A 27,745-nucleotide genomic window follows, 5' to 3' on the forward strand; every position below is an offset into this window, starting at 1 on the left:
TAGTTGATAGAACGATCCCCTCTCGAAAGAAGAAGACAAGGGTTCCTACTCTACGAAGGAGTTGAAGGCGTCCCTCCTCCTTAGAGTGGGGAGACTGAATGATGGGTATGGCTCACGAGTTACAGTCCAAGAACGAGTTAAAAGGCCCAATACTCTACTCTTTGAGCACGGCTATTACGACGAAGGGAACATGGCTCATAGAGCCCAATGATCGCGGACGAAGTACCAACAATTGGCCCTACCCCTACATACACGTCACTCTCTGACCCACGTGGCATACACTTGGACCCTCCACGTATGCCCCCTTGACCATCATGGAGTAGGCGTGGCAAGAAGGTTTCCCTCAAGAACTCGGACTCTTGCATTCAGCAGACTCCTTGCGGACTGGGAGTTCTCTTCCCCCTCGGACTCTCTCCCTCACCTAAATAATAATTCCAACAACATGATCCCTAAAAAAGAAGACTTGATCATGTTTTATCTCAACTAATTTTATCTATTCATCGCAGGAATAGGAGGCACTATCGTTCCTTAGTGAAGGAAGATATTCCTCTATAAATAAAAGGATTCATCGACACCTTCATCAGACAGAACTTTGGCTCTCACTTTGCTGTGTTTCGATTACTTTGACAAGCACGACTTATTCTTATTTCCATCATTATGCTTTATTCTTTTAAGCGTTTTTTATTGTTTAGAATCATTATTCTTCAAATCAACTAACTTGGGCGTCAGAGTGCTAATGCTTTATTTTGTAGGTCTCTCTTTTTCCAATTCTTTCTCAGGTAATTCAGGCCCATCGTTCAAGTTCAAATCTATTAGACCCATGCTAAAATTACACGCATCACTATTATAAAAGAAAACTCTATTATCGTACTAATTTTTTAATACCCAAATTTATCCCTTAATTTATTTTTTTTCAAAACAAAATAAAATTGGGTTCCTTAATTTAATTTATCCCTTAATTTATTTTTTATCCCTTAAAACAAAATTGGGTCAGAACAGTAATTTACCCTTTAATTTATTTTTTTTCAACCCACTACTCCATAATTCTCTCACTCATTCTCCATATTTTTTTCACACAGACTTTTTTATATTTAATATACCTATTGATGCGTTCAAGAAACGTACGGGACCAATTGATATGAACTATGCTCAAATCTTGAGCTAAAGTGAATGCAAATCCTGAAGGAAGGACCTGCAAAAAAAACGTTACCACTCCGACGCCCAAGTTAGTATTGAATTTAGAAGAAAAATAATCATAAGAAATAAAATGTAATGAAAAATCATGATAGAGTAAGTAATTTCGTGAGAGAAATCGTGCTAAGAGTGTAATTTGAATGCTATAGTAAGAATAAAGAGTGGTTTTCCAAATTTTGGAGGGAGTCAGCGTAGAGGGATTGAAGGTGTCCCTATTGATGGACTGAACGTATCCCTGTTGGTGGACTGAAGGTGTCCCTGTTGAAGGGTGCTGAAATGAGAAATTGAAATAAAAACAAAGATTTCGTGAGTAAAATATAGCAAAAGCACGAGTTGAGAGTTACAACGAAATAGCAAGACAATTTTCAGCTTCTTGAAAATTTGTCTGTTAGGGGGATGCTGCCTGTATTTATAGAAAAGAAGTCCCTCTTTGTAGAGACTCTGTTTGTGAGCTGCATTTCAGAAAAAGAAGGCAAGAATCTAGGGATAAGGCACGATCTTATCTTCCTCCTCGACTTGAGTAGCATATCTTTTGTTGGGGGATAACTCATTTTACATGAGAACTCCTACTTCTGTAAGGAGTTCTTTCTAGGTCAAGGAGTACAACTTCTTGGGAGCATTATTCTTTTTCTGGATGGGCTTAGAAGGTAGGTTTGAAGTCCAGTAGGCCTTATACCAGGCCTCCTTCTTGGGCCAAACTGGACTTCCCTCTTGGGTTGAACCTGGTGTACTGAGCTTCCCTCTTAGAATGAGCCTAGTCAATTTTCAGCGGGTCGTCTACATAATGTGAGCCTCCTAGGATGTTACAGACCTCTCGTTTCTTTCTTCTTTTTGAATTGTTTGAGCCTCTTTAGGTCAACGTATTTTTATGCACATTACCTACAATTAGAATTATATTTTTCCTTTCACCTTACCACTTTTTTTTCTTTTCACAAACTTCTTTATTTTTTCTCAACTCACTGCATTTGTATCGTTTCACTTGAGGCTATATATGTATTTAAGATTAATCAAAATACATAATTTAAACACAATAATTAATGTATATTAATTATTTTGGAAAAAATACATTTACACCTCTTGGGATGTAGTGTAATATTTTTTAAGGGGTGTTTGTGTAAGTTTTGCATTTAAATAAGGAGTGTAATTATAATTATAATTATAACTTCTTGGGATGTAGCTGTGATTTTATAAAAATAAGATATTATGTATTTTGACCTAATTTCAAGAAGTGACAATATTATTTACCATAATATTTTTTTTATCGTGATTTTTTTATTTGTCCACGCATCATGTGGACTGCTAGTTTAATAAAATACTTATATAGAACTCATGATCATATAAATATTATTCCATCAATTCTATTATATTATTAAAGATATTTTTGAGTGACTCATAGAAACATAAACATTGAAACTCATTTAGGACCCATAATTTATAAAATTTATTTAAATAAATTATATTACATCTATATTAAGAAGTGTTAAACCTACTCTAATCTAGAATTAAATGGGTTGGGCTCGAACTACGACTCTCCACCCATATTGCCAACCTTAGACATAAGCGCTAGTTTGGGCCAGAATAAATTATTTGGAGGACATAATAAACAAATTAATGATGGATAGATTGATTTAAGTGTTATTTTGATGGAATATATGACAGGCAACAATTAATGGGAATATGTGTTCTGCTGAAAAATTATGTAATAAAAATATGAAATACATTTTTTACCTTAAATTATCCCTTTAATTCAATTTAATTAAGACAAAATGGCTGTCCAAAGTAACAAGTCAAAGTCCACCAATCTTGCATGTTGTCAGCGGCCCGATGTGAAGCAGCCCGTTTTCATTTCCCTTAGTTCAACCCAAACACTACCAGAAAGAAGATGACCGTTGGGAAGTTTAGGCCCATCAGATAATCTGGCCCAAGTCCAATCCAACAAGTGCGAACTTTGCGGCTTACATGCCATTTCGTGTCCACAAACCCTGAATATTTCATTAAAGCATGCTTCAGCAGCTTTACGAACATGTGCTGATTTATCTGGGGAAAGTTAACCATAAAATATCATGATAAAATTGAAATAGAGTTGCATGCCAACCAGCGAAAACTCTAGAAGACAAGTTTAACTTTGCTGGAGAAAATACCGTCATACCAGATGTATAGAGTTTCAGCAGATGTATCGCATCAGGAAAATCAAAATCGGACAGTCCAGCTAGTTGTCTTGACAACCAGTCAAAAGGATCGTTGCGCCCTTACCCACCAAACTTAGTGTCCTTGAGAGCAGCAGTTACATAAGGGACCTATAGGGAAGAAAAAGCAACAAGGTTAACAATACATGAAACAAGGATGCGAGGAAAAAGAAATTCTGAAGTGAACTACTGTTCACCTTTTTGTCAAGATGGCCAGCAGCAAGCCAAGAGTCTAAAGTAAACAAAGTGCACTCTCGCATTTGCTTTTCATTGTCGCCAAGGCATTTCATAACATCTGAAAGAATTCTGTGCATGAACCACATCAATGTAAATCAACTAACCAAACTTAAACAGAGACAAAATGAAAACTATTTCTGAGAAAAAATGAACCTTGCTTGACTCCTCAACCGGTTGTCTCATTGCAGATGTAAGAGCACCAATTGTAAACAATGTTGCTATCATCCAATTTTTGTTGGTGTCGTGTAAATGACTTTTAAGAGCTCCAAATAACTATCCTGGAAGCATGCAAACAAGTTAAAACGAGTTTTTCTACCCATTAAGGTTCATGTTCCAAACAATGTTGTTTCTAGCTTCACAGAAGTCCATACAGTTTGAGGAAAATGCAATAAATTTTATGAGAATTCAATTAAGGAAAAGAGAAATTCATATTGTTGTATCTGAAATTAGCACTAAATTTACCTTTAATCCAATATTTAGCTTTCCCATGAATTGGTTCCGCACTCATTTGGGATAATACAATGTGCAAGTATCTGAAGAAAAAAAACAGCCACATAATACTACAAAATTAATAACCTTGCTATCTCCAAAGTGAAAGGAGTTGTGCTAAAATAGGCTCTTTTTTTTCAGATAAAATAAATATAAATGCAAGGAGTTGTGGCACAGAGTTAAAAAGATTTGCACCATTAGCAGAAAAGGTGAATTGTTTTGAAATTTCTCCTTTTGGCACATTAGGAGACAGAGCTCCAAATTCCATCAAAGAGCATGACCATGATGCTAGGTTCGATTATAAAATGTACACAAAGTGAAGAACAAGAAAAGCGCATTTTCAAGAGAGCTTAAATCCAAGTATCTAGAAGTGCTGAAATTACATGGGCATAGACAAAACCTGATAGTGATGAACACAGGACGCATCAGGGACTGAGAGGTGGATTTAACAATAGAATCAAGAAACGGAAAACTCAAAAATCGTTACCAACAAGAAACGATCAAGAATCACAAACCACCACCAACAATTACAATCTAACTAGAAACAAAAGATCAAATCCAAAAACCAAGTTCCAATAATTACGTCAAATTGCACAACACCCATAAAAACAAAAGAAACCTCAATCAGAATAAAATTCCAAAATGTTACAGAACAGTCAATTACAAAAAACCAACAGTCACGAACAATCATAAGACAAACTCATGATGACAAAAAGAATTAGAAGACAAACCACAATCACAAAAACAATCACAAACAACCGATAACCACATAAACTAATTAGAAGATAAAAGATCTAATCCAAGAAACAAGTTCGAACAATTAAGTCAAATTGCACCAAAGCCCACAACAAATCAAAAAACTTAACAAACCCACAAACAAAAACAATCAAATATTCACAATACAATCAGTCACATAAACAATAAAAATCCAGAAATCACACAAGAGTCATAAAAAAACCCACAATCACAGTCAATCAAAAAGACGAACCACAATCACAAGTCAAATTACACTACAAGCAGCACAAATACAATGAGAAACACAATCACATTAACAATTAGAATAAAATCTCACTAATCACAGAACAATCAATGAGAAAAAAAAACCCACAATCACAAAACTAATTACTGAAATACCATTAGAATACAAAAGAATCACACCCAGAAAACTAACCAAATATTGGAAAATCAATCACACTATATTAACCCAAAAAAATTAATAATGACAATCACAAAGAAATGACCAAGAAACTAATTTAAATATCATACGAGTTGCACCACAAGCCACAATTACAAAATTAATAACAAAACAAAATTAGAACAAATTTTCAAGAAACTAAAAAATTCAAGAATCATAACCGATAAAATACATGGAGAATCACAAACAACATTCTACAGTCACAAACTAATTAGAAACAAACTATAAAATCCAAGAAACAAGTTCGAAAAATTAAGACAAACTACACCAAAAACAATCAAATAATCACAATACAAACAATCACATAAACAATAAAAATCCAGAAATTACACAACAGTCATAAATAAAACCCACAATCACAGTCAATCACAAAGACAAACCATAATCACAAGTCAAATTACACTACAAGCACCACAAAATACAATGTGAACACAAGCAGCAAAATCACATAAACGATTAGAATAAAATCTCACTAATTACAGAGCAATCAATGAGAAAGAAACTCACAATCACAAAACTAATTACTAAAATTCCATTAGAACATCAAAAGAATCAAACGCCCGGAAAACTAACCAAATATTGGAACATCAATCAGACTATATCAACCCTAAAAAATGAATAAGACAAACTAACGATGACAAAAAGAATTAGAAGACAAACCACAATCACAAAAACAATCACAAACAACCGATAATCACATAAACTAATTAGAAGATAAAAGATCTAATACGAGAAATAAGTTCGAACAATTAAGTCAAATTGCACCAAAGCCCACAACAAATCAAGAAACTTAACAAACCCACAAACAAAATCAACCAAATAATCATAATACAAACAGTCACATGAACAATAAAAATCCAGAAATCACACAAGAGTCATAAAAAAAAACCCACAATCACACTCAATCAGAAAGACAAACCACAATCACACGTCAAATTACATAACAAGTAGCACAAATACAATGAGAACACAAACAGCAAAATCACATAAACAATTAGAATAAAATCCCACTAATCACACAACAATCAATGAGAAAAAAAACCCACAATCACAAACTTATTACTGAAATTCCATTAGAACATCAAATGAATCAAACACGCAGAAAACTAGCCAAATATTGGAACATCACATCATTTGCACCACAAGTCCACAGTTACAAAACTAATTACTCAAGAAACTAAAAATCCAACAATCATAACCGATAAAAAACATGGAGCATCACAAACAACAATCCACAATCACAAACTAATTAGAAACAAACTATCAAATGCAACAAACAAGTTCGAAAAATTAAGACAAAATACAACAAAATCAATCTCACAAAAACAATCCACAATCACAAACTAATTAGAAACAAACGATCAAATTCAACAAACAAGTTCGAAAAATTAACACAAACTACACCAAAATCAATCTCACAAAAACAATCAAATAATCACAATACAAACAATCACATAAACAATAAAAATCCAGAAATCACACAACAGTCATAAAAAAAATCCACAATCACAGTTAATCACAAAGACAAATCACACGTCAAATTATACTACAAGCACCACAAATACAATGAGAACACAAACAGCACAATAACATAAATAATTAGGATAAAATCTCACTAATCACAGAACAGTCAATGAGGAAAAAACCCACAATCACAAAATTAATTACAAGACAAAATTAAAACAAATTTTCAAGAAACTAAAAATTCAAGAATCATAACACAAACAACATTCCACAATCACAAACTAATTAGAAAAAAACGATCAAATCCAAGAAACAAGTTTTAAAAATTAAGACAAACTACACCAAAACCCACAATAAATCACAGAAACAAAACAAACCCACACAACCATACAATACAAAAAAAAAACAATTAGAACACCAAACGCACAAACACGTAAATATTCTGAATAAACCCAACAAATAACAAACCAATCAGAAAAACCCACAATCACGAACAATCAAAAGGAAAAAAGAATCAGAAGACATTAATGCCACAAAATTAAACAAAAAAAAAACATCAAGCATAACAACCAAAAAAATGTCACACCAAAGGCACAAACACGTAAATAATCTGAATAAACCCAACAAACAACAACCCAATCAGAAAAACCCACGATCACGAACAATCAAAAGGAAAAGAGAACCAGAAGACATCAATGCCACAAAATTAAACAAAAAAAAAAACATCAAGCATAACAACCAAAAAAAAGTCATACCTTGTATGTCAAGTGCCGAATTTATCGTACCTTGTTTGAGTCCTTCACATTCAGAAAAGCATTTGACTGACTGTTGATGTCGTGAACAGACACGATCAATCTTGTCTTGCTCCTTTGGTAGGACCACCTCTCTACAGGAACAAGATATATTGATCAAAATATATGCCATGATTCAAAAATTAAGCAATCCACATGAAAACGTAGTGAACAACATGCAACTGTTTTCCCTTGCCTTGATGAAAATGCACGATCACCATAAGCATTTGATTTTCCAACCTTTGAGATGGTTTTGGATGTTATGGCTGCTGAAATCAATCTACCAGATTCGAAGTTTTCTGCGAACCAACATGCAGCCATGAAATTCAGATTTGCAAGACAAAAAAACCCTTTCATCTTTTCAATACGAGTTTTCTCGAGTTAGGGCACAAAATAGAATTACCTGAAAACCCTATAGAGTTTCAATTGTTCCACAACAATAACAATAGCTAAAGCAGAACCTTGTACATTTTTCAAATTTTTTGTCACCTACAAGAGGAACAAATTAGATCAAATTATGATCCCTAGGGAATTCTAGAAATCTCTAACAAAGCTTCAGAACTTTGCTGCTTACATGCCATTTCGAGTCCACAAACCCTGAATATTTCTCATTAAAGCATGCTTCAGCAGCTTTACGAACATGTGCTGATTCATCTGTGGAAAGTTAACCATAAAATATCATGAGAAAATTGAAACAGAGGTGCATGCCAACCAGTGAAAACTCTAGAGGACAAGTTTAACTTTGCTGGAGAAAATACCGTCATACCAGATGTATAGGGTTTTAGAGGAAAATCAAAATCGGACAGTCCAGCAAGTTGTCTTGACAACCAGTCAAAAGGATCGTTGCGCCCTTACCCACCAAACTTACTGTCCTTGAGAACAGCAGTTACATAAGGGACCTATAGGGAAGAAAAAGCAACAAGGTTAACAATACATGAAACAAGGATGCGAGGAAAAAGAAATTCTGAAGTGAACTACTGTTCACCTTTTTGTCAAGATGGCCAGCAACAAGCCAAGAGTCTAAAGTAAACAAAGTGCACTCTCGCATTTGCTTTTCATTGTCGCCAAGGCATTTCATAACATCTGAAAGAATTCTGTGCATGAACCACATCAATGTAAATCAACTAACCAAACTTAAACAGAGACAAAATGAAAATAGACTATTTCTGAGAAAAATGAACCTTGCTTGACTCCTCAACCGGTTGTCTCATTGCAGATGTGAGAGCACCAATTGTAAACAATGTTGCTATCATCCATTTTTTGTTGGTGTCGTGTAAATGACTTTTAAGAGCTCCAAATAACTATCCTGGAAGCATGCAAACAAGTTAAAACGAGTTTTCCTACCCATTAAGGTTCATGTTCCAAACAATGTTGTTTCTAGCTTCACAGAAGTCCATACAGTTTGAGGAATATGCAATAAATTTTATGAGAATTCAATTAAGGAAAAGAGAAATTCATATTGTTGTACCTGAAATTAGCACTAAATTTACCTTTAATCCAATATTTAGCTTTCCCATAAATTGGTTCCGCAATCATTTGGGATAATACAATGTGCAAGTATCTGAAGAAAAAAACAGCCACATAATACTGCAAAATTAATAACCTTGCTATCTCCAAAGTGAAAGGAGTTGTGCTAAAATAGGCTCTTTTTTTCAGATAAAATAAATATAAATGCAAGGAGTTGTGGCATAGAGTTAAAAAGATTTGCACCATTAGCAGAAAAGGTGAATTGTTTTGAAATTTCTCCTTTTGGCACATTAGGAGACAGAGCTCCAAATTCCATCAAAGAGCATGACCATGATGCTAGGTTCGATTATAAAATGTACACAAAGTGAAGAACAAGAAAAGCGCATTTTCAAGAGAGCTTAAATCCAAGTATCTAGAAGTGCTGAAATTACATGGGCATAGACAAAACCTGATAGTGATGAACACAGGACGCATCAGGGACTGAGAGGTGGATTTAACAATAGAATCAAGAAACGGAAAACTCAAAAATCGTTACCAACAAGAAACGATCAAGAATCACAAACCACCACCAACAATTACAATCTAACTAGAAACAAAAGATCAAATCCAAAAACCAAGTTCCAATAATTATGTCAAATTGCACAACACCCACAAAAACAAAAGAAACCTCAATCAGAATAAAATTCCAAAATGTTACAGAACAGTCAATTACAAAAAACCAATAGTCACGAACAATCATAAGACAAACTCATGATGACAAAAAGAATTAGAAGACAAACCACAATCACAAAAACAATCACAAACAACCGATAACCACATAAACTAATTAGAAGATGAAAGATCTAATCCAAGAAACAAGTTCGAACAATTAAGTCAAATTGCACCAAAACCCCAACAAATCAAGAAACTTAACAAACCCACAAACAAAAACAATCAAATATTCACAATACAATGAGTCACATAAACAATAAAAATCCAGAAATCACATAAGAGTCATAAATAAACCCACAATCACAGTCAATCAGAAAGACGAACCACAATCACAAGTCAAATTACACTACAAGCAGCACAAATACAATGAGAACACAATCACATTAACAATTAGAATAAAATCTCACTAATCACAGAACAATCAATGAGAAAAAAAAACCCACAATCACAAAACTAATTACTGAAATACCATTAGAATATCAAAAGAATCACACCCAGAAAACTAACCAAATATTGGAAAATCAATCACACTATATTAACCCAAAAAAATTAACAATGACAATCACAAAGAAATGACCAAGAAACTAATTCAAATATCATACGAGTTGCACCACAAGCCACAATTACAAAATTAATTACAAAACAAAATTAGAACAAATTTTCAAGAAACTAAAAAATTCAAGAATCATAAACTATAAAATACATGGAGAATCACAAACAACATTCTACAGTCACAAACTAATTAGAAACAAACGATAAAATCCAAGAAACAAGTTCGAAAAATTAAGACAAACTACACCTAAAAAACAATCAAATCATCACAATACAAACAATCACATAAACAATAAAAATCCAGAAATTACACAACAGTCATAAATAAAACCCACAATCACAGTCAATCACAAAGACAAACCACAATCACAAGTCAAATTACACTACAAGCACCACAAAATACAATGTGAACACAACCAGCAAAATCACATAAACGATTAGAATAAAATCTCACTAATTACAGAGCAATCAATGAGAAAGAAACCCACAATCAGAAAACTAATTACTAAAATTCCATTAGAACATCAAAAGAATCAAACGCCCGGAAAACTAACCAAATATTGGAACATCAATCAGACTATATCAACCCTAAAAAATGAATAAGACAAACTAACGATGACAAAAAGAATTAGAAGACAAACCACAATCACAAAAACAATCACAAACGACCGATAATCACATAAACTAATTAGAAGATAAAAGATCTAATACGAGAAATAAGTTCGAACAATTAAGTCAAATTGCACCAAAGCCCACAACAAATCAAGAAACTTAACAAACCCACAAACAAAAACAACCAAATAATCATAATACAAACAGTCACATGAACAATAAAAATCCAGAAATCACACAAAAGTCATAAAAAAAACCCACAATCACACTCAATGAGAAAGGCAAACCACAATCACACGTCAAATTACACAACAAGCAGCACAAATACAATGAGAACACAAACAGCAAAATCACATAAACAATTAGAATAAAATCCCACTAATCACACAACAATCAATGAGAAAAAAACCCACAATCACAAACTAATTACTGAAATTCCATTAGAACATCAAATAAATCAAACACCCAGAAAACTAGCCAAATATTGGAACATCACATCAGTTGCACCACAAGTCCACAGTTACAAAACTAATTACTCAATAAACTAAAAATCCAACAATCATAACCGATAAAAAACATGGAGAATCACAAACAGCATTCCACAATCACAAACTAATTAGAAACAAACTATCAAATCCAACAAACAAGTTCGAAAAATTAAGACAAACTACACCAAAATCAATCTCACAAAAACAATCCACAATCACAAACTAATGAGAAACAAATGATCAAATCCAACAAACAAGTTCGAAAAATTAAGACAAACTACACCAAAATCAATCTCACAAAAACAATCAAATAATCACAATACAAACAATCACAGAAACAATAAAAATCCAGAAAGCACACAACAGTCATAAAAAAAATCCACAATCACACTTAATCACAAAGACAAACCACAATCACAGGTCAAATTATACTACAAGCACCACAATTACAATGAGAACACAAACAGCACAATCACATAAATAATTAGGATAAAATCTCACTAATCACACAACAGTCAATGAGGAAAAAACCCACAATCACAAAATTAATTACAAGACAAAATTAAAACAAATTTTCAAGAAACTAAAAATTCAAGAATCATAACACAAACAACATTCCACAATCACAAACTAATTAGACATAAACGATCAAATCCAAGAAACAAGTTTGAAAAATTAAGATAAACTACACCAAAACCCACAATAAATCATGGAAACAAAACAAACCCACACAACCATACAATACAAAAAAAAAAAACAATTAGAACACCAAACGCACAAACACGTAAATATTCTGAATAAACCCAACAAATAACAACCCAATCAGAAAAACCCACGATCACGAACAATCAAAAGGAAAAGAGAACCAGAAGACATCAATGCCACAAAATTAAACAAAAAAAAAAACATCAAGCATAACAACCAAAAAAAAGTCATACCTTGTATGTCAAGTGCCGAATTTATCGTACCTTGTTTGAGTCCTTCACATTCAGAAAAGCATTTGACTGACTGTTGATGTCGTGAACAGACACGATCAATCTTGTCTTGCTCCTTTGGTAGGACCACCTCTCTACAGGAACAAGATATATTGATCAAAATATATGCCATGATTCAAAAATTAAGCAATCCACATGAAAACGTAGTGAACAACATGCAACTGTTTTCCCTTGCCTTGATGAAAATGCACGATCACCATAAGCATTTGATTTTCCAACCTTTGAGATGGTTTTGGATGTTATGGCTGCTGAAATCAATCTACCAGATTCGAAGTTTTCTGCGAACCAACATGCAGCCATGAAATTCAGATTTGCAAGACAAAAAAACCCTTTCATCTTTTCAATACGAGTTTTCTCGAGTTAGGGCACAAAATAGAATTACCTGAAAACCCTATAGAGTTTCAATTGTTCCACAACAATAACAATAGCAAAAGCAGAACCTTGTACATTTTTCAAATTTTTTGTCACCTACAAGAGGAACAAATTAGATCAAATTATGATCCCTAGGGAATTCAAGAAATCTCTAACAAAGCTTCAGAACTTTGCTGCTTACATGCCATTTCGAGTCCACAAACCCTGAATATTTCTCATTAAAGCATGCTTCAGCAGCTTTACGAACATGTGCTGATTCATCTGTGGAAAGTTAATCATAAAATATCATGAGAAAATTTAAACAGAGGTGCATGCCAACCAGTGAAAACTCTAGAGGACAAGTTTAACTTTGCTGGAGAAAATACCGTCATACCAGATGTATAGGGTTTTAGCAGATGTATAGCATCAGGAAAATCAAAATCGGACAGTCCAGAAAGTTGTCTTGACAACCAGTCAAAAGGATCGTTGCGCCCTTACCCACCAAACTTAGTGTCCTTGAGAGCAGCAGTTACATAAGGGACCTATAGGGAAGAAAAAGCAACAAGGTTAACAATACATGAAACAAGGATGCGAGGAAAAAGAAATTCTGAAGTGAACTACTGTTCACCTTTTTGTCAAGATGGCCAGCAGCAAGCCAAGAGTCTAAAGTAAACAAAGTGCACTCTCGCATTTGCTTTTCATTGTCGCCAAGGCATTTCATAACATCTGAAAGAATTCTGTGCATGAACCACATCAATGTAAATCAACTAACCAAACTTAAACAGAGACAAAATGAAAACTATTTCTTAGAAAAAATGAACCTTGCTTGACTCCTCAACCGGTTGTCTCATTGCAGATGTAAGAGCACCAATTGTAAACAATGTTGCTATCATCCAATTTTTGTTGGTGTCGTGTAAATGACTTTTAAGAGCTCCAAATAACTATCCTGGAAGCATGCAAACAAGTTAAAACGAGTTTTTCTACCCATTAAGGTTCATGTTCCAAACAATGTTGTTTCTAGCTTCACAGAAGTCCATACAGTTTGAGGAAAATGCAATAAATTTTATGAGAATTCAATTAAGGAAAAGAGAAATTCATATTGTTGTATCTGAAATTAGCACTAAATTTACCTTTAATCCAATATTTAGCTTTCCCATGAATTGGTTCCGCACTCATTTGGGATAATACAATGTGCAAGTATCTGAAGAAAAAAACAGCCACATAATACTACAAAATTAATAACCTTGCTATCTCCAAAGTGAAAGGAGTTGTGCTAAAATAGGCTCTTTTTTTTCAGATAAAATAAATATAAATGCAAGGAGTTGTGGCACAGAGTTAGAAAGATTTGCACCATTAGCAGAAAAGGTGAATTGTTTTGAAATTTCTCCTTTTGGCACATTAGGAGACAGAGCTCCAAATTCCATCAAAGAGCATGACCATGATGCTAGGTTCGATTATAAAATGTACACAAAGTGAAGAACAAGAAAAGCGCATTTTCAAAAGAGCTTAAATCCAAGTACCTAGAAGTGCTGAAATTACATGGGCATAGACAAAACCTGATAGTGATGAACACAGGACGCATCAGGGACTGAGAGGTGGATTTAACAATAGAATCAAGAAACGGAAAACTCAAAAATCGTTACCAACAAGAAACGATCAAGAATCACAAACCACCACCAACAATTACAATCTAACTAGAAACAAAAGATCAAATCCAAAAACCAAGTTCCAATAATTACGTCAAATTGCACAACACCCACAAAAACAAAAGAAACCTCAATCAGAATAAAATTCCAAAATGTTACAGAACAGTCAATTACAAAAAACCAACAGTCACGAACATTCATAAGACAAACTCATGATGACAAAAAGAATTAGAAGACAAACCACAATCACAAAAACAATCACAAACAACCGATAACCACATAAACTAATTAGAAGATAAAAGATCTAATCCAAGAAACAAGTTCGAACAATTAAGTCAAATTGCACCAAAGCCCACAACAAATCAAGAAACTTAACAAACCCACAAACAAAAACAATCAAATATTCACAATACAATCAGTCACATAAACAATAAAAATCCAGAAATCACACAAGAGTCATAAAATAACCCACAATCACAGTCAATCAGAAAGACGAACCACAATCACAAGTCAAATTACACTACAAGCAGCACAAATACAATGAGAACACAATCACATTAACATTTAGAATAAAATCTCACTAATCACAGAACAATCAATGAGAAAAAAAAACCCACAATCACAAAACTAATTACTGAAATACCATTAGAATACAAAAGAATCACACCCAGAAAACTAACCAAATATTGGAAAATCAATCACACTATATTAACCCAAAAAATTTAATAATGACAATCACAAAGAAATGACCAAGAAACTAATTCAAATATCATACGAGTTGCACCACAAGCCACAATTACAAAATTAATTACAAAACAAAATTAGAACAAATTTTCAAGAAACTAAAAAATTCAAGAATCATAACCGATAAAATACATGGAGAATCACAAACAACATTCTACAGTCACAAACTAATTAGAAACAAACGATAAAATCCAAGAAACAAGTTCGAAAAATTAAGACAAACTACACCTAAAACAATCAAATCATCACAATACAAACAATCACATAAACAATAAAAATCCAGAAATTACACAACAGTCATAAATAAAACCCACAATCACAGTCAATCACAAAGACAAACCACAATCACAAGTCAAATTACACTACAAGCACCACAAAATACAATGTGAACACAAGCAGCAAAATCACATAAACGATTAGAATAAAATCTCACTAATTACAGAGCAATCAATGAGAAAGAAACCCACAATCAGAAAACTAATTACTAAAATTCCATTAGAACATCAAAAGAATCAAACGCCCGGAAAACTAACCAAATATTGGAACATCAATCAGACTATATCAACCCTAAAAAATGAATAAGACAAACTAACGATGACAAAAAGAGTTAGAAGACAAACCACAATCACAAAAACAATCACAAACGACCGATAATCACATAAACTAATTAGAAGATAAAAGATCTAATATGAGAAATAAGTTCAAACAATTAAGTCAAATTGCACCAAAGCCCACAACAAATCAAGAAACTTAACAAACCCACAAACAAAAACAACCAAATAATCATAATACAAACAGTCACATGAACAATAAAAATCCAGAAATCACACAAGAGTCATCAAAAAAAACCCACAATCACACTCAATCAAAAAGACAAACCACAATCACACGTCAAATTACATAACAAGTAGCACAAATACAATGAGAACACAAACAGCAAAATCACATAAACAATTAGAATAAAATCCCACTAATCACACGACAATCAATGAGAAAAAAAACCCACAATCACAAACTTATTACTGAAATTCCATTAGAACATCAAATGAATCAAACACGCAGAAAACTAGCCAAATATTGGAACATCACATCATTTGCACCACAAGTCCACAGTTACAAAACTAATTACTCAAGAACATAAAAATCCAACAATCATAACCGATAAAAAACATGGAGCATCACAAACAACAGTCCACAATCACAAACTAATTAGAAACAAACTATCAAATGCAACAAACAAGTTCGAAAAATTAAGACAAAATACACCAAAATCAATCTCACAAAAACAATCCACAATCACAAACTAATTAGAAACAAACGATCAAATCCAACAAACAAGTTCGAAAAATTAAGACAAACTACACCAAAATCAATCTCACAAAAACAATCAAATAATCACAATACAAACAATCACATAAACAATAAAAATCCAGAAATCACACAACAGTCATAAAAAAAATCCACAATCACACTTAATCACAAAGACAAACCACAATCACAGGTCAAATTATACTACAAGCACCACAAATACAATGAGAACACAAACAGCACAATCACATAAATAATTAGGATAAAATCTCACTAATCACAGAACAGGTGAGGAAAAAACCCACAATCACAAAATTAATTACAAGACAAAATTAAAACAAATTTTCAAGAAACTAAAAATTCAAGAATCATAACACAAACAACATTCCACAATCACAAACTAATTAGAAATAAACGATCAAATCCAAGAAACAAGTTTGAAAAATTAAGACAAACTACACCAAAACCCACGATAAATCACATAAACAAAACAAACCCACACAACCATACAATACAAAAAATAAAACAATTAGAACACCAAACGCACAAACACGTAAATATTCTGAATAAACCCAACAGATAACAACCCAATCAGAAAAACCCACAATAACGATCAATCAAAAGGAAAAGAGAACCAGAAGACATCAATGCCACAAAATTAAACAAAAAAAAAAACATCAAGCATAACAACCAAAAAAAAGTCATACCTTGTATGTCAAGTGCCGAATTTATCATACCTTGTTTGAGTCCTTCACATTCAGAAAAGCATTTGACTGACTGTTGATGTCGTGAACAGACACGATCAATCTTGTCTTGCTCCTTTGGTAGGACCACCTCTCTACAGGAACAAGATATATTGATCAAAATATATGCCATGATTCAAAAATTAAGCAATCCACATGAAAACGTAGTGAACAACATGCAACTGTTTTCCCTTGCCTTGATGAAAATGCACGATCACCATAAGCATTTGATTTTCCAACCTTTGAGATGGTTTTGGATGTTATGGCTGCTGAAATCAATCTATCAGATTCGAAGTTTTCTGCGAACCAACATGCAGCCATGAAATTCAGATTTGCAAGACAGAAAAACCCTTTCATCTTTTCAATAGGAGTTTACTCGAGTTAGGGCACAAAATAGAATTACCTGAAAACCCTATAGAGTTTCAATTGTTCCACAACAATAACAATAGCTAAAGCAGAACCTTGTACATTTTTCAAATTTTTTGTCACCTACAAGAGGAACAAATTAGATCAAATTATGATCCCTAGGGAATTCAAGAAATCTCTAACAAAGCTTCAGAACTTTGCTGCTTACATGCCATTTCGAGTCCACATACCCTGAATATTTCTCATTAAAGCATGCTTCAGCAGCTTTACGAACATGTGCTGATTTATCTGGGGAAAGTTAACCATAAAATATCATGAGAAAATTGAAACAGAGGTGCATGCAAACCAGTGAAAACTCTAGAGGGCAAGTTTAACTTTGCTGGAGAAAATACCGTCATACCAGATGTATAGGGTTTTAGCAGATGTATAGCATCAGGAAAATCAAAATCGGACAGTCCAGCAAGTTGTCTTGACAACCAGTCAAAAGGATCGTTGCGCCCTTACCCACCAAACTTAGTGTCCTTGAGAGCAGCAGTTACATAAGGGACCTATAGGGAAGAAAAAGCAACAAGGTTAACAATACATGAAACAAGGATGCGAGGAAAAAGAAATTCTGAAGTGAACTACTGTTCACCTTTTTGTCAAGATGGCCAGCAGCAAGCCAAGAGTCTAAAGTAAACAAAGTGCACTCTCGCATTTGCTTTTCATTGTCGCCAAGGCATTTCATAACATCTGAAATAATTCTGTGCATGAACCACATCAATGTAAATCAACTAATGATAACTCTGCAATTATAATGATTTTATAGCAATTTAATCTTCCTTTTTAAGCCAAAATATTCCTAATTATGTGATTTTATTGCATATTCAGCAAAAAGGAAGATTACAAGGACGTTTCTGCAAAATTGACAAAGTGCGCCCACGCTTAATGGAGTAGTCAACTCGGGATAAGGATAAGCACGAATGATTTCCCCAAGAGATAAAGGAATCAAGTGTTTAGATTTAGAAAGGATTCTTTTAAGCTTATCTTTTGTAATCTATTTACCTTTTTAGAGTTTATCACGTATCTATCCCCCCATTACGTCTAGATTCGTAAGGGACTTTTATTATAAATAGGGAGGATCTCTTTATTAGAAGTAGTTCAGTTTTTATGTTAGAACTCTATAGAATTCTCTATTCATCTCTTCTCTTTTATTTTATTTTACTACCGGAATTAATGGAATTCCACTTTATAGTGTGTTCTTCCATTAATATGTCCGGCTAAATTCCCTATTTTCTGGTTAAGGTATGGTGATTGCTTGATTCCCGTTATGTTGTGAGATCTAATCTGCGTTCTACACTTGTCAAACAAATATTCATGTTATTCTCTGTGCTTTAATTACAAACGTCTGATTTATGAATGATTCGGCCGGTTGTTCATTATCAAGAAGGTTTGCTTAGCTAATTGAACTTTATAAATCCGTGTAATTGTTTATTTAGTTCAATACTTAGTGGCAACGTAGCATGATTAGTTATGTCACAGTATTTAATTATGTTATGGGGAATGCATGATCTAGTTTAAACGAATTGTCCTCGTAGGAGTTTGTTGATTAGAATCAGGCCTTTCTAATTCTTAATGCTGTTAATAGATTAAATTTTGTGGACGTTCCCAAGGTTGTCTGTTAATTAGAGATCTAGCCAACGGTCGTACCTTGGCTAACGAAAAGGTAAGGAAAGGTGAGGTTGTTAGGTCGTACCAACGACCATAACTGGTTTATTTGTCCATACATGTGTTATTCTTGCATCAATGATCAACTCACGAGAATCAAGCATAATCCTAGCCTTAACCGGGAAATCTCTCTCTCTCATATCTCTATCAGGTATTTTTATTTATTTAGTTTTTGATTATTTCTTTTTACCATCAAATCTCCCCCCATTATTTTCTATTTCTCTTAAAGAAATCAACTTAAAGCCAATCCCTGTGGATTCGACCCTACTCCCACTTTCACAAGTGTTGTAGGAATTATTTTTGGTGACTTCGACACTCATCAACTAACCAAACTTAAACAGAGACAAAATGAAAATAGACTATTTCTGAGAAAAAATGAACCTTGCTTGACTCCTCAACCGGTGTCTCATTGCAGATGTAAGAGCACCAATTGTAAACAATGTTGCTATCATCCAATTTTTGTTGGTGTCGTGTAAATGACTTTTAAGAGCTCCAAATAACTATCCTGGAAGCATGCAAACAAGTTAAAACGAGTTTTTCTACCCATTAAGGTCCATGTTCCAAACAATGTTGTTTCTAGCTTCACAGAAGTCCATACAGTTTGAGGAAAATGCAATAAATTTTATGAGAATTCAATTAAGGAAAAGAGAAATTCATATTGTTGTATCTGAAATTAGCACTAAATTTACCTTTAATCCAATATTTAGCTTTCCCATGAATTGGTTCCGCACTCATTTGGGATAATACAATGTGCAAGTATCTGAAGAAAAAAACAGCCACATAATACTACAAAATTAATAACCTTGCTATCTCCAAAGTGAAAGGAGTTTTGCTAAAATAGGCTCTTTTTTTCAGATAAAATAAATATAAATGCAAGGAGTTGTGGCACAGAGTTAAAAAGATTTGCACCATTAGCAGAAAAGGTGAATTGTTTTGAAATTTCTCCTTTTGGCACATTAGGAGACAGAGCTCCAAATTCCATCAAAGAGCATGACCATGATGCTAGGTTCGATTATAAAATGTACACAAAGTGAAGAACAAGAAAAGCGCATTTTCAAGAGAGCTTAAATCCAAGTATCTAGAAGTGCTGAAATTACATGGGCATAGACAAAACCTGATAGTGATGAACACAGGACGCATCAGGGACTGAGAGGTGGATTTAACAATAGAATCAAGAAACGGAAAACTCAAAAATTGTTACCAACAAGAAACGATCAAGAATCACAAACAACCACCAATAATTACAATCTAACTAGAAACAAAAGATCAAATCCAAAAACCAAGTTCCAATAATTAAGTCAAATTGCACAACACCCACAAAAACAAAAGATACCTACACAAACCCATAGTCACAAATACAATGAGAACACAAATAGCCCAATCACATAAACAATGAGAATAAATTCCCAAAAAATTACAGAACAATCAATCAGAAAAATTCTCACAATCACGAACAATCATAAGACAAACTCAAGATGACAAAAAGAATTAGAAGACAAACCACAAACACACCACAATCACAAATAGAATCACAAACAACCGATAATCACACAAACTAATTAGAAGATAAAAGATCTAATCCAAGAAACAAGTTCGAACAATTAAGTCAAATTGCACCAAAACCCACAACAAATCAAGAAACTTAACAAACCCACAAACAAAAACAATCAAATAATCACAACACAAGTAGTCGCATAAACAATAAAAATTTAGAAATCACACAACAGTCGTAAGAAAAACCACACAATCACAGTCAATCAGAAAGACAAACCACAATCGCTGGTCAAATTGCACTACAAACAAAAGGATCGCACTAAAGAAACACTGGAATAAGAGAAGTACCAAAAACGAGTGAAGCGAGAAACTCGGGTGTTCCTTCTTTAATTCTATGGGTTGTCTATTTATAATGAAAAATTAGCCGCTAAATTAAAAAAAGTAGCCGTTGAATCTTGAATCAAGAAAATCTTAGGCGATTTACCTTTGAAGAAGCGGTAAAGCGCGGAAATTAGCCGTTAAAACACAGAGGTATTGTTGGGCTGATCTATTAGGAGACGCGCAGGGTTCTCAAGGATTGAAATTGTTGGCTTGGTGACCGGGAACTGGCTGGCATACTAAAAGGAAGCAGGTTCTTTAGGGCTTTTACTGAAAGGCTAGCCTTCCTACTCTTATATTATAGTAAAAAGCAGAGGCGAGCAACTTCTTCTTTATATGGAAAAAGCGTAGGAAGTATCGAAGAATCACAAGAATCAATAGGCAGGAAAACCCTTTCTTCTGAAAGTACTCTCGATTTGGAGTTCAAAAGAAATGGGTTCAGAAGGGCTTGAAGCAAAGGCAAATTAGAGTCAGAAAGTCTTTGGTTGGGGAAACAGAAGTCTTTGCTGTCAAGAAAAAACAAATGTTTAATTCCTTATGATACTTACAATTTTTATTTGAGTTAATTAACTTAACACCTTCTATAAATATAAAATTATATTTTTTCCAACAATTGAAAAATTACATTTGCATACCTTTTGATAATTCTTTATTTATAATTGTCAGCAAATAAAAATATATAAACTTCTAATTTTATCTATCATTCAGTATTTTATATAAATTGTTCACAACATGGCTAAATTTTTTCATTCCTCAATGGCTATTTTTTAATCAAATAACTATACTTTGGGAATGATTTTTTTTTATAATATTCTATAAATTAATTGTGGAGGATATCATCATTTTTTGCATCAATCCTAATAGTATTATTTTATAAATTTAACTTTACCTTCTAATTACTATTAAGAGGGTTTTTGGATAGCTTATCCGAAAAATATTTTAAGCTTATAAGATATTAGTTTTTATTTTGATTAAAACTTAATTTTATCTTAATATATTACGGAATATCATTTTTGTTTATTTAGAATTTATAATCTATAGATCATTAATTAACTTATATTATAACCATTATTACCAACTGTATGTGAAAAAAAAAAAAAAAAGAATCATCGTGCCATGTTGGCCCTCTTGAGTAGCAATGGTGGCATCACCCCCGTGCAGTGGCTTCTCCACTTGCCGCACCTGTGCACTACTGCCAATGCAGCTCGTGCTCTGACCGCTGTTGTTGCTTCCACCCTCAACATCTAAGTAATTTATGCAATCAAAGACGACGATATACACGTAATTGTTTGAACTCATAATTCTTTGAATTATTGTAGAGATTTGATTTATAATTGTATAGAAGGGGAAAGCTCAGATTTTGATTCAATATATTTCTTCAATCATTAATCATATTGTATCGTACATATAATATTATTAGAATTTTGAGTGGACTTTCTATTTAATGATATATAATATATTATTTTTATTTGTTAATTTAGACCGTCGAATTGAATTAGATAAAATCTACAGTATTAATTTATTAATTAAATTTAAACTTTAGATTGATCAAAATCCACCGATTAACACAAAGGAATAAATTACCGCTTTACTTTTATAAGGGGTAAACTGTTTATTTTCTTTATCGCTGAGAATAAATTGCATTTAGCTCGATTTTAAAAATAAAATATAAATATTATTTTCGTAGTCCAGTTCTATATCATCGTCCTGGTGCCCGTCAAACCACCAGTGTATATTTCGATTCAGTTCATTTTCATAATATCTGCCTTACACGTAAATCGCTACTTCTTTCTATTGTACCTTTTTCGGGACCCAACAATTTGGAAATATATTTTAATCATGCACTTATATAATTGCTATGCTAAGAATTTTAAACTTCTATTTTTCAGAAAGCAGTGTGGAAAGAGGCTGCTCAAAACCGACAAGTTGGAGATTCGATTGATCAAGCTGACAAAACACTTTTATTCTTCGCAAAGTGAGGGAGAAAGCAGGTTGCATTCTTACAACTCCGCTCTGGATGCTTCATCCTTCACTGGTTCAGCATAAGATGCATATGCTTTGATTATTGACTCATAAATGTCAATTCCCCGCAAATACTCGTTCTTGCTCAGGAACTGCACAAAGAGGATGAATTAACTTTATCTCTTCTTACACGTAGGAATAACGTGTGTTAAAAAAAAAAAACTTTATCTCTTCTTTCAATTGCAAAGTGAAGGAAATATCGAGCATATAAATTATCACATAAATGAATGAAAAAGCAAATGATCAGGTTTGTCTCTGTTAGCCATGAGTGGAGTAAGCAGGGACGAATCCAGGATAGGAATTTGGAATGAGTCAAATAGTTAGTAAGAATGAAAAAGTTTTAAATATAAGGTAAAGGAGATCAGCACTATTGTCTTCTTTGCATTCATGAAGAATAGGTTTAACATGACTAACTATTTTCCATCAAATGCATTAGCCATACGTTTTATTCAATAAAACAGTGATTATGTGTTCCAAGAACCAGTTTCAGAAGCCATAAAGCAAATAACACAAAAATGTTCACCTCATTGTGGTCATGAAGTAGAATGGGAGTGTTCGCCATAGGAGAAAAGCCAATTGCTGGCAAGCCAAGTTCCCTGAAGTAGCGAGCATCTGTGGAAGCAGGAAATATCTCCGGTTTCCCAAGTTTCCCGCTGGCATTTTTTATTGCATCTTCCAACAGTGCCCACCAAGGATTTGAACCGTCAAAAGCTGTAAGAATTGGCTTACCAAACTTGTCATATGTAGATGCCCTCTGCTTAAACTGGACCAGCTTCAATTTTTGTTAGTATAGTGATCATTCATCAAGATAAAAAAATTTCTTAGAATTGCTCATACAAAAATATATACATATTACATAGATGAGCAACCAATAAGTCAAAGCAAGTACCTTGCCAATAGTCCCAAAAGTTTTAATAGTAGATATTTCAGCCACTTAAACTCCAAATTCTACGCATTAACCTTGATGTTTTGACATATCACTACTTCATCCTTTTCCCTCATGTACAAGCGGTCTATAGAGGGGAATGATCTTGTTGTGTATTATTGATTCTTCTACTTCTAATATATAGAGATGAAATTAAATGATAACTAGAAATAATGATAACTAGCAAAGATGCGTATCCAAATACAATAAGAAAAGATATGTACAAACCCTAATAGATATTCCAACACAGTCAACGTGTGTATTTCTGGGAAGAACAAACGTAAATATGATGAAGAAATTTAAATTCTCTCGGCACATTGACAAGTCATTTCTGTCTATTGCAAAATTGGATTTAAGAAAAAGAAATGACACGTTGAGAATTAGAACAGTAGCCAGTAAAAGATTGAAATGAGCTTCACAGATAAAATTTTAGGAATTAAGGAACTATTTTCTATGATTAACCCAGCCTAGGCATGAACTGCTTGATACTTGATACAAATAGTTTATAATCGTACTTGACCACTGTAGAACTGATTACTAGAAAAGCAATGAAGAGATGTAGCAAAGAATACTAAAAATTTTCACATTCTAAAGGAGCTACGCCTGTTACGCCCCTGAAGCAAGTGCTTTGACTGATTGAAAAGCAAAGAGATGACCCATTTTCTCACCTCAAAGGTCATATTACGTGTGGCAGGTGCCCATTCCTCTCCAATTCGTCTCTCTAAGGATGCTACATCCGCAGTTGGTGGGACTCGAATATCAAAACCTGCTTGAGCTTCAGATGGTTGCAAATTCATGACAAAACCCTGTCATTAAAACAGTAAAAGGTGAAGAAGTTACATACTTTTGGCTCTAGTTCTAATGTATTAATAAGTATATCCCATTATTCCATAAAAGAATGGGATGGTTGCAAATTCATGACAAAACCATGTCATAAAAACAGTAAGACATGGAGTTACATACTTTTGACTCTAGTTCTAATGTATTAACAAGTATATCCCATTTTCCATAAAAGAATGGGAGATAAGGGCAAATGAAGTAAATGGGAAATCCAAAAACTAAATACTTAGGATATTGCAGTTCCCATGGTAACATCCTAGTTCTCACTTGGCATATATCGGAAATACTACTACAAATGCAACATAATTTATTTCTCAGCCATATATGTTATGTGATCTGGTATCTACATGACTAGCCACTTGCAGAGGAATGCAAATCAAGTTTATGTGCCAGGCTTTGTTCAACCAAGGTACTCGAAGCATTATCCAGGTAAAAGAAACAAACACATGAAAACCCCAAGCAAGAATTTGTGGCCTATAACCTGACAATCCATGCAGGAACCATTGATCATATGCATACCAAAACAAATATTGATTTATAAACTGAGAATCCAGAAGATTCAGATTCCAGAAGAAACGTTGCCATCGCCACGCTTACAGTGGTTAATTCACAGAGAAACACCCAAATACAGTTTTTTTTCCCTTTTATTACATTCCTTAGAACCTTGTAGTTAGGACAGACTATTAAGGAAAAATTGCACTTAGTCTTATATGATATGGTGTGTTGCACTTTTGGTCTCATAGTTTACGGCTCAGCACATTTGGTCACATAGAATAAATATTGTAGCATTTTTGGTCCTATTGAATCAAAATTTGGCACATTTAATCCCATAGGATAAAGATTCGGCATATTTGGTCCCATAGGCTACGACTTTATATCCTATGGGACCAAATAGGCTACAACTCTATATCTTATGGGGGCTACAACTTTGTCCTAGAGACTAAAAATGCTATGATATTTATCCTATGGGACTAAATATACTAAGTTCGCAAATTATGGACCAAAGTGCAACACACCCTATCCTACGGGACCAAAATGAAATTTTGCCTCATTATTGTATTGACAGCTATACTAACTCAACGAAGAAAAATGACAAATACAGATTTTAATGTGTTACCAGGCTGGCCAATATCCCCAGCTGAAATCACCAATAATCCAAGAGCAGAGTAGTTTTGGTAACAGAAATCATCATACACAAGGAAAAAAATAACAAGAAAAAGATGAACTTAAAAAAGAAGAAGAAGAGAAACAAACAATTAACTGGTTTTGAAGGAATTAAAACACTACGGTTCAACCCCAGTTTAGTAAATCGAATACAGTTTGGGCATCTGCAGCACTCTGTAATAGCTAATGAAATGTCTAGTAGAAATGGAGAGGGGACTCACAGTCGGAGATGGGGTGCCTGCTTTCAAGAATACCATATTAACAGAAATGACCTCTCCTTCAGCTTTTAGTCCAGCCTTAACCATATCAAATTGAACGGCCCTGAATCTCCTAACACTCTCGATGCTCTTGAGTAAATTCTCCATTGCAGTGTTGTCGTAAAGCTTAGCCCCATGACCGGGCGCACCTGTAGCTTTAATGACCAGCCACCAAGGGCACCTCTCAGCGTAGAACACCCGGTAATTGTCAGCGGGTGAGGCCAACCCCTCGTCCAGTATAATAGCTACGTTCATATTCTTGAAAATTTCGGAATTGGCGAACTTCCCGACTCCGTCATTGCCACCGATTTCCTCATCAGGAACGAAGGAGAGGTAGACGGTGCGCAGGGGACGGAAGCCTGAAGCCTGGAGCTTGCGAATAGCCTCCAGATACTGAAGGCCGACGCACTTCATGTCCTGAGAGCCGCGGGCATAGATGTGGCCGGATGAGGGGTCGATGTGAGCTTGAAAAGGGGGATGGTCCCATTTGTGGGGCTCAGCGGGTACGACGTCGGTGTGGGAATTAAGGAGGACGGAAGGGAGGGCAGGGTTCTTGCCAGCCCACTTGAGGAGCACCAGGGGCTTGCCCTTTACGAACTCCAAGATCTGAAAATCCAACGAGAGGGACTTGGCTTGGGAGGCGATGAAATCGGCCGCTTCGTTGTAGTTGGGGCCGGGGTGGGCGGTATTGATTCTGAGGTATTCCTGGAATCTAGATATGATCGACGAAGAATCTGTATCTTCCACGGTGACTGTCGCCGTCGGTAAAAGTAGTATCACTGCTATTGCGAGAAGCGCCAGTAGATGGTGGCCGCGGCGGCGGTAATCTGATCTAATCATTTTGTCGGCCGCCACGCTACTGAAAATCTCCACTCCTTGTAGTAGCTCTTTTCATTCGAAAATGTTGTTTGCTAAATGCTACTTTTGTAGCGACTAGCGTTGGAACTTGGAAGTGGTAAGACCCCCCGTCAAACAATATGTCACGTCCATACATATATCGTATATCTAATTTTCTTTTTAAAATTAAAATTTAACTTAATTATCTCCTATTTTTTTAATAAAATTATATCTACACCCCTAAAATTATAGTTGAAATTACAACTACACTCCCTATTCAAATTAGTAATTCATGGCATACTCTATGTGTGTGCAATTTCTATATATCATTTAAAATAAAATATTTATTATTTAATAAAAGTATATATAAAATAATAAGTTGATAATGACAAAAAAATGAATAAAAATTTAAAAAATAAGTATTGAAAGATAATGGGGGAGAATGAGTGGGTGAGAAGTAAATAAATAAATTAATAAAATTAAAATAAACATACTAAAATAATTGAGACACCAATTCACCAATTTTTTTAATTAATAGTATAGATTGATAATGAATTATTTAAAATTAGTAAGTGCGGCACA

At 34.0% G+C, this 27,745-nt stretch overlaps 2 protein-coding genes and 1 long non-coding RNA gene across 7 annotated transcripts; all 3 read right to left on the minus strand.

The window, feature by feature from the left end:
• Positions 1-2,842: 2,842 nt before the first annotated feature.
• LOC110012686 (uncharacterized) lies at positions 2,843-8,211 on the minus strand. 2 transcript variants are annotated; one of them, XR_016067937.1, is made up of 9 exons: positions 8,131-8,211; positions 7,960-8,045; positions 7,753-7,855; positions 7,521-7,651; positions 4,080-4,150; positions 3,771-3,895; positions 3,578-3,686; positions 3,344-3,491; positions 2,843-3,231 (listed from the first exon to the last, which is right to left on the minus strand). It is a non-coding gene; the product is annotated as an uncharacterized LOC110012686 (long non-coding RNA). The 2 variants fall into 2 exon arrangements; XR_002287897.2 differs by having other exon boundaries at positions 2,846-3,231; positions 7,551-7,651.
• An 837-nt stretch (positions 8,212-9,048) lies between these two features.
• On the minus strand, positions 9,049-21,528 carry LOC110012734 (protein MOR1-like). Of its 3 annotated transcripts, none has more exons than XM_088886071.1 (18): positions 21,225-21,528; positions 19,936-20,006; positions 19,628-19,751; positions 18,174-18,282; positions 17,940-18,087; positions 17,748-17,827; positions 17,577-17,662; positions 17,370-17,472; positions 17,168-17,268; positions 13,863-13,933; positions 13,554-13,678; positions 13,361-13,469; positions 13,127-13,274; positions 12,935-13,014; positions 12,764-12,849; positions 12,557-12,659; positions 12,355-12,455; positions 9,049-9,117 (listed from the first exon to the last, which is right to left on the minus strand). In XM_088886071.1, the coding sequence occupies exons 3-5, from the start codon at positions 19,696-19,698 to the stop codon at positions 18,040-18,042; spliced, it is 228 nt and encodes a 75-aa protein (XP_088742197.1). In that variant the 5' UTR covers positions 19,699-19,751; positions 19,936-20,006; positions 21,225-21,528; the 3' UTR covers positions 9,049-9,117; positions 12,355-12,455; positions 12,557-12,659; positions 12,764-12,849; positions 12,935-13,014; positions 13,127-13,274; positions 13,361-13,469; positions 13,554-13,678; positions 13,863-13,933; positions 17,168-17,268; positions 17,370-17,472; positions 17,577-17,662; positions 17,748-17,827; positions 17,940-18,039. The 3 variants fall into 3 exon arrangements, 2 of the variants coding, with proteins under 2 accessions (XP_088742197.1, XP_088742198.1); XM_088886072.1 differs by having other exon boundaries at positions 17,138-17,268; XR_002287935.2 differs by lacking the exon at positions 19,628-19,751 and having other exon boundaries at positions 21,225-21,525.
• Positions 21,529-22,771: 1,243 nt separating this feature from the next.
• AQI (Peptidase M20/M25/M40 family protein) lies at positions 22,772-27,302 on the minus strand. 2 transcript variants are annotated; one of them, XM_088886081.1, is made up of 4 exons: positions 26,291-27,302; positions 24,734-24,871; positions 23,664-23,912; positions 22,772-23,232 (listed from the first exon to the last, which is right to left on the minus strand). In XM_088886081.1, the coding sequence occupies exons 1-4, from the start codon at positions 27,164-27,166 to the stop codon at positions 23,119-23,121; spliced, it is 1,377 nt and encodes a 458-aa protein (XP_088742207.1). In that variant the 5' UTR covers positions 27,167-27,302; the 3' UTR covers positions 22,772-23,118. The 2 variants fall into 2 exon arrangements, with proteins under 2 accessions (XP_088742207.1, XP_011092917.1); XM_011094615.3 differs by having other exon boundaries at positions 23,664-23,903; positions 26,291-27,301.
• Positions 27,303-27,745: the final 443 nt, after the last annotated feature.

The sequence above is a fragment of the Sesamum indicum genome, linkage group LG10, assembly GCF_026168435.1.
Source record: "Sesamum indicum cultivar Baizhima isolate 11 linkage group LG10, ASM2616843v1, whole genome shotgun sequence".
In the NCBI taxonomy this organism is placed as follows: Eukaryota; Viridiplantae; Streptophyta; class Magnoliopsida; order Lamiales; family Pedaliaceae; genus Sesamum; species Sesamum indicum.

What these genes read in the sequence shown, in the direction of transcription:
- LOC110012734 (XM_088886071.1), bottom strand. Translation starts at nt 19,698, where the DNA reads ATGATAGCAACATTGTTTACAATTGGTGCTCTTACATCTGCAATGAGA. An exon ending in CGGTTGAGGAGTCAAGCAAG is followed by an intron (nt 18,283 to 19,627) that starts GTTCATTTTTTC and finishes GTTCATGCACAG; the next exon opens with AATTATTTCAGATGTTATGA. An exon ending in CTGGCCATCTTGACAAAAAG is followed by an intron (nt 18,088 to 18,173) that starts GTGAACAGTAGT and finishes TCTTCCCTATAG; the next exon opens with GTCCCTTATGTAACTGCTGC.
- AQI (XM_088886081.1), bottom strand. Translation starts at nt 27,166, where the DNA reads ATGATTAGATCAGATTACCGCCGCCGCGGCCACCATCTACTGGCGCTT. An exon ending in CACGTAATATGACCTTTGAG is followed by an intron (nt 23,913 to 24,733) that starts GTGAGAAAATGG and finishes CAAAAATTGAAG; the next exon opens with CTGGTCCAGTTTAAGCAGAG. An exon ending in TACTTCATGACCACAATGAG is followed by an intron (nt 23,233 to 23,663) that starts GTGAACATTTTT and finishes CTCTTTGTGCAG; the next exon opens with TTCCTGAGCAAGAACGAGTA.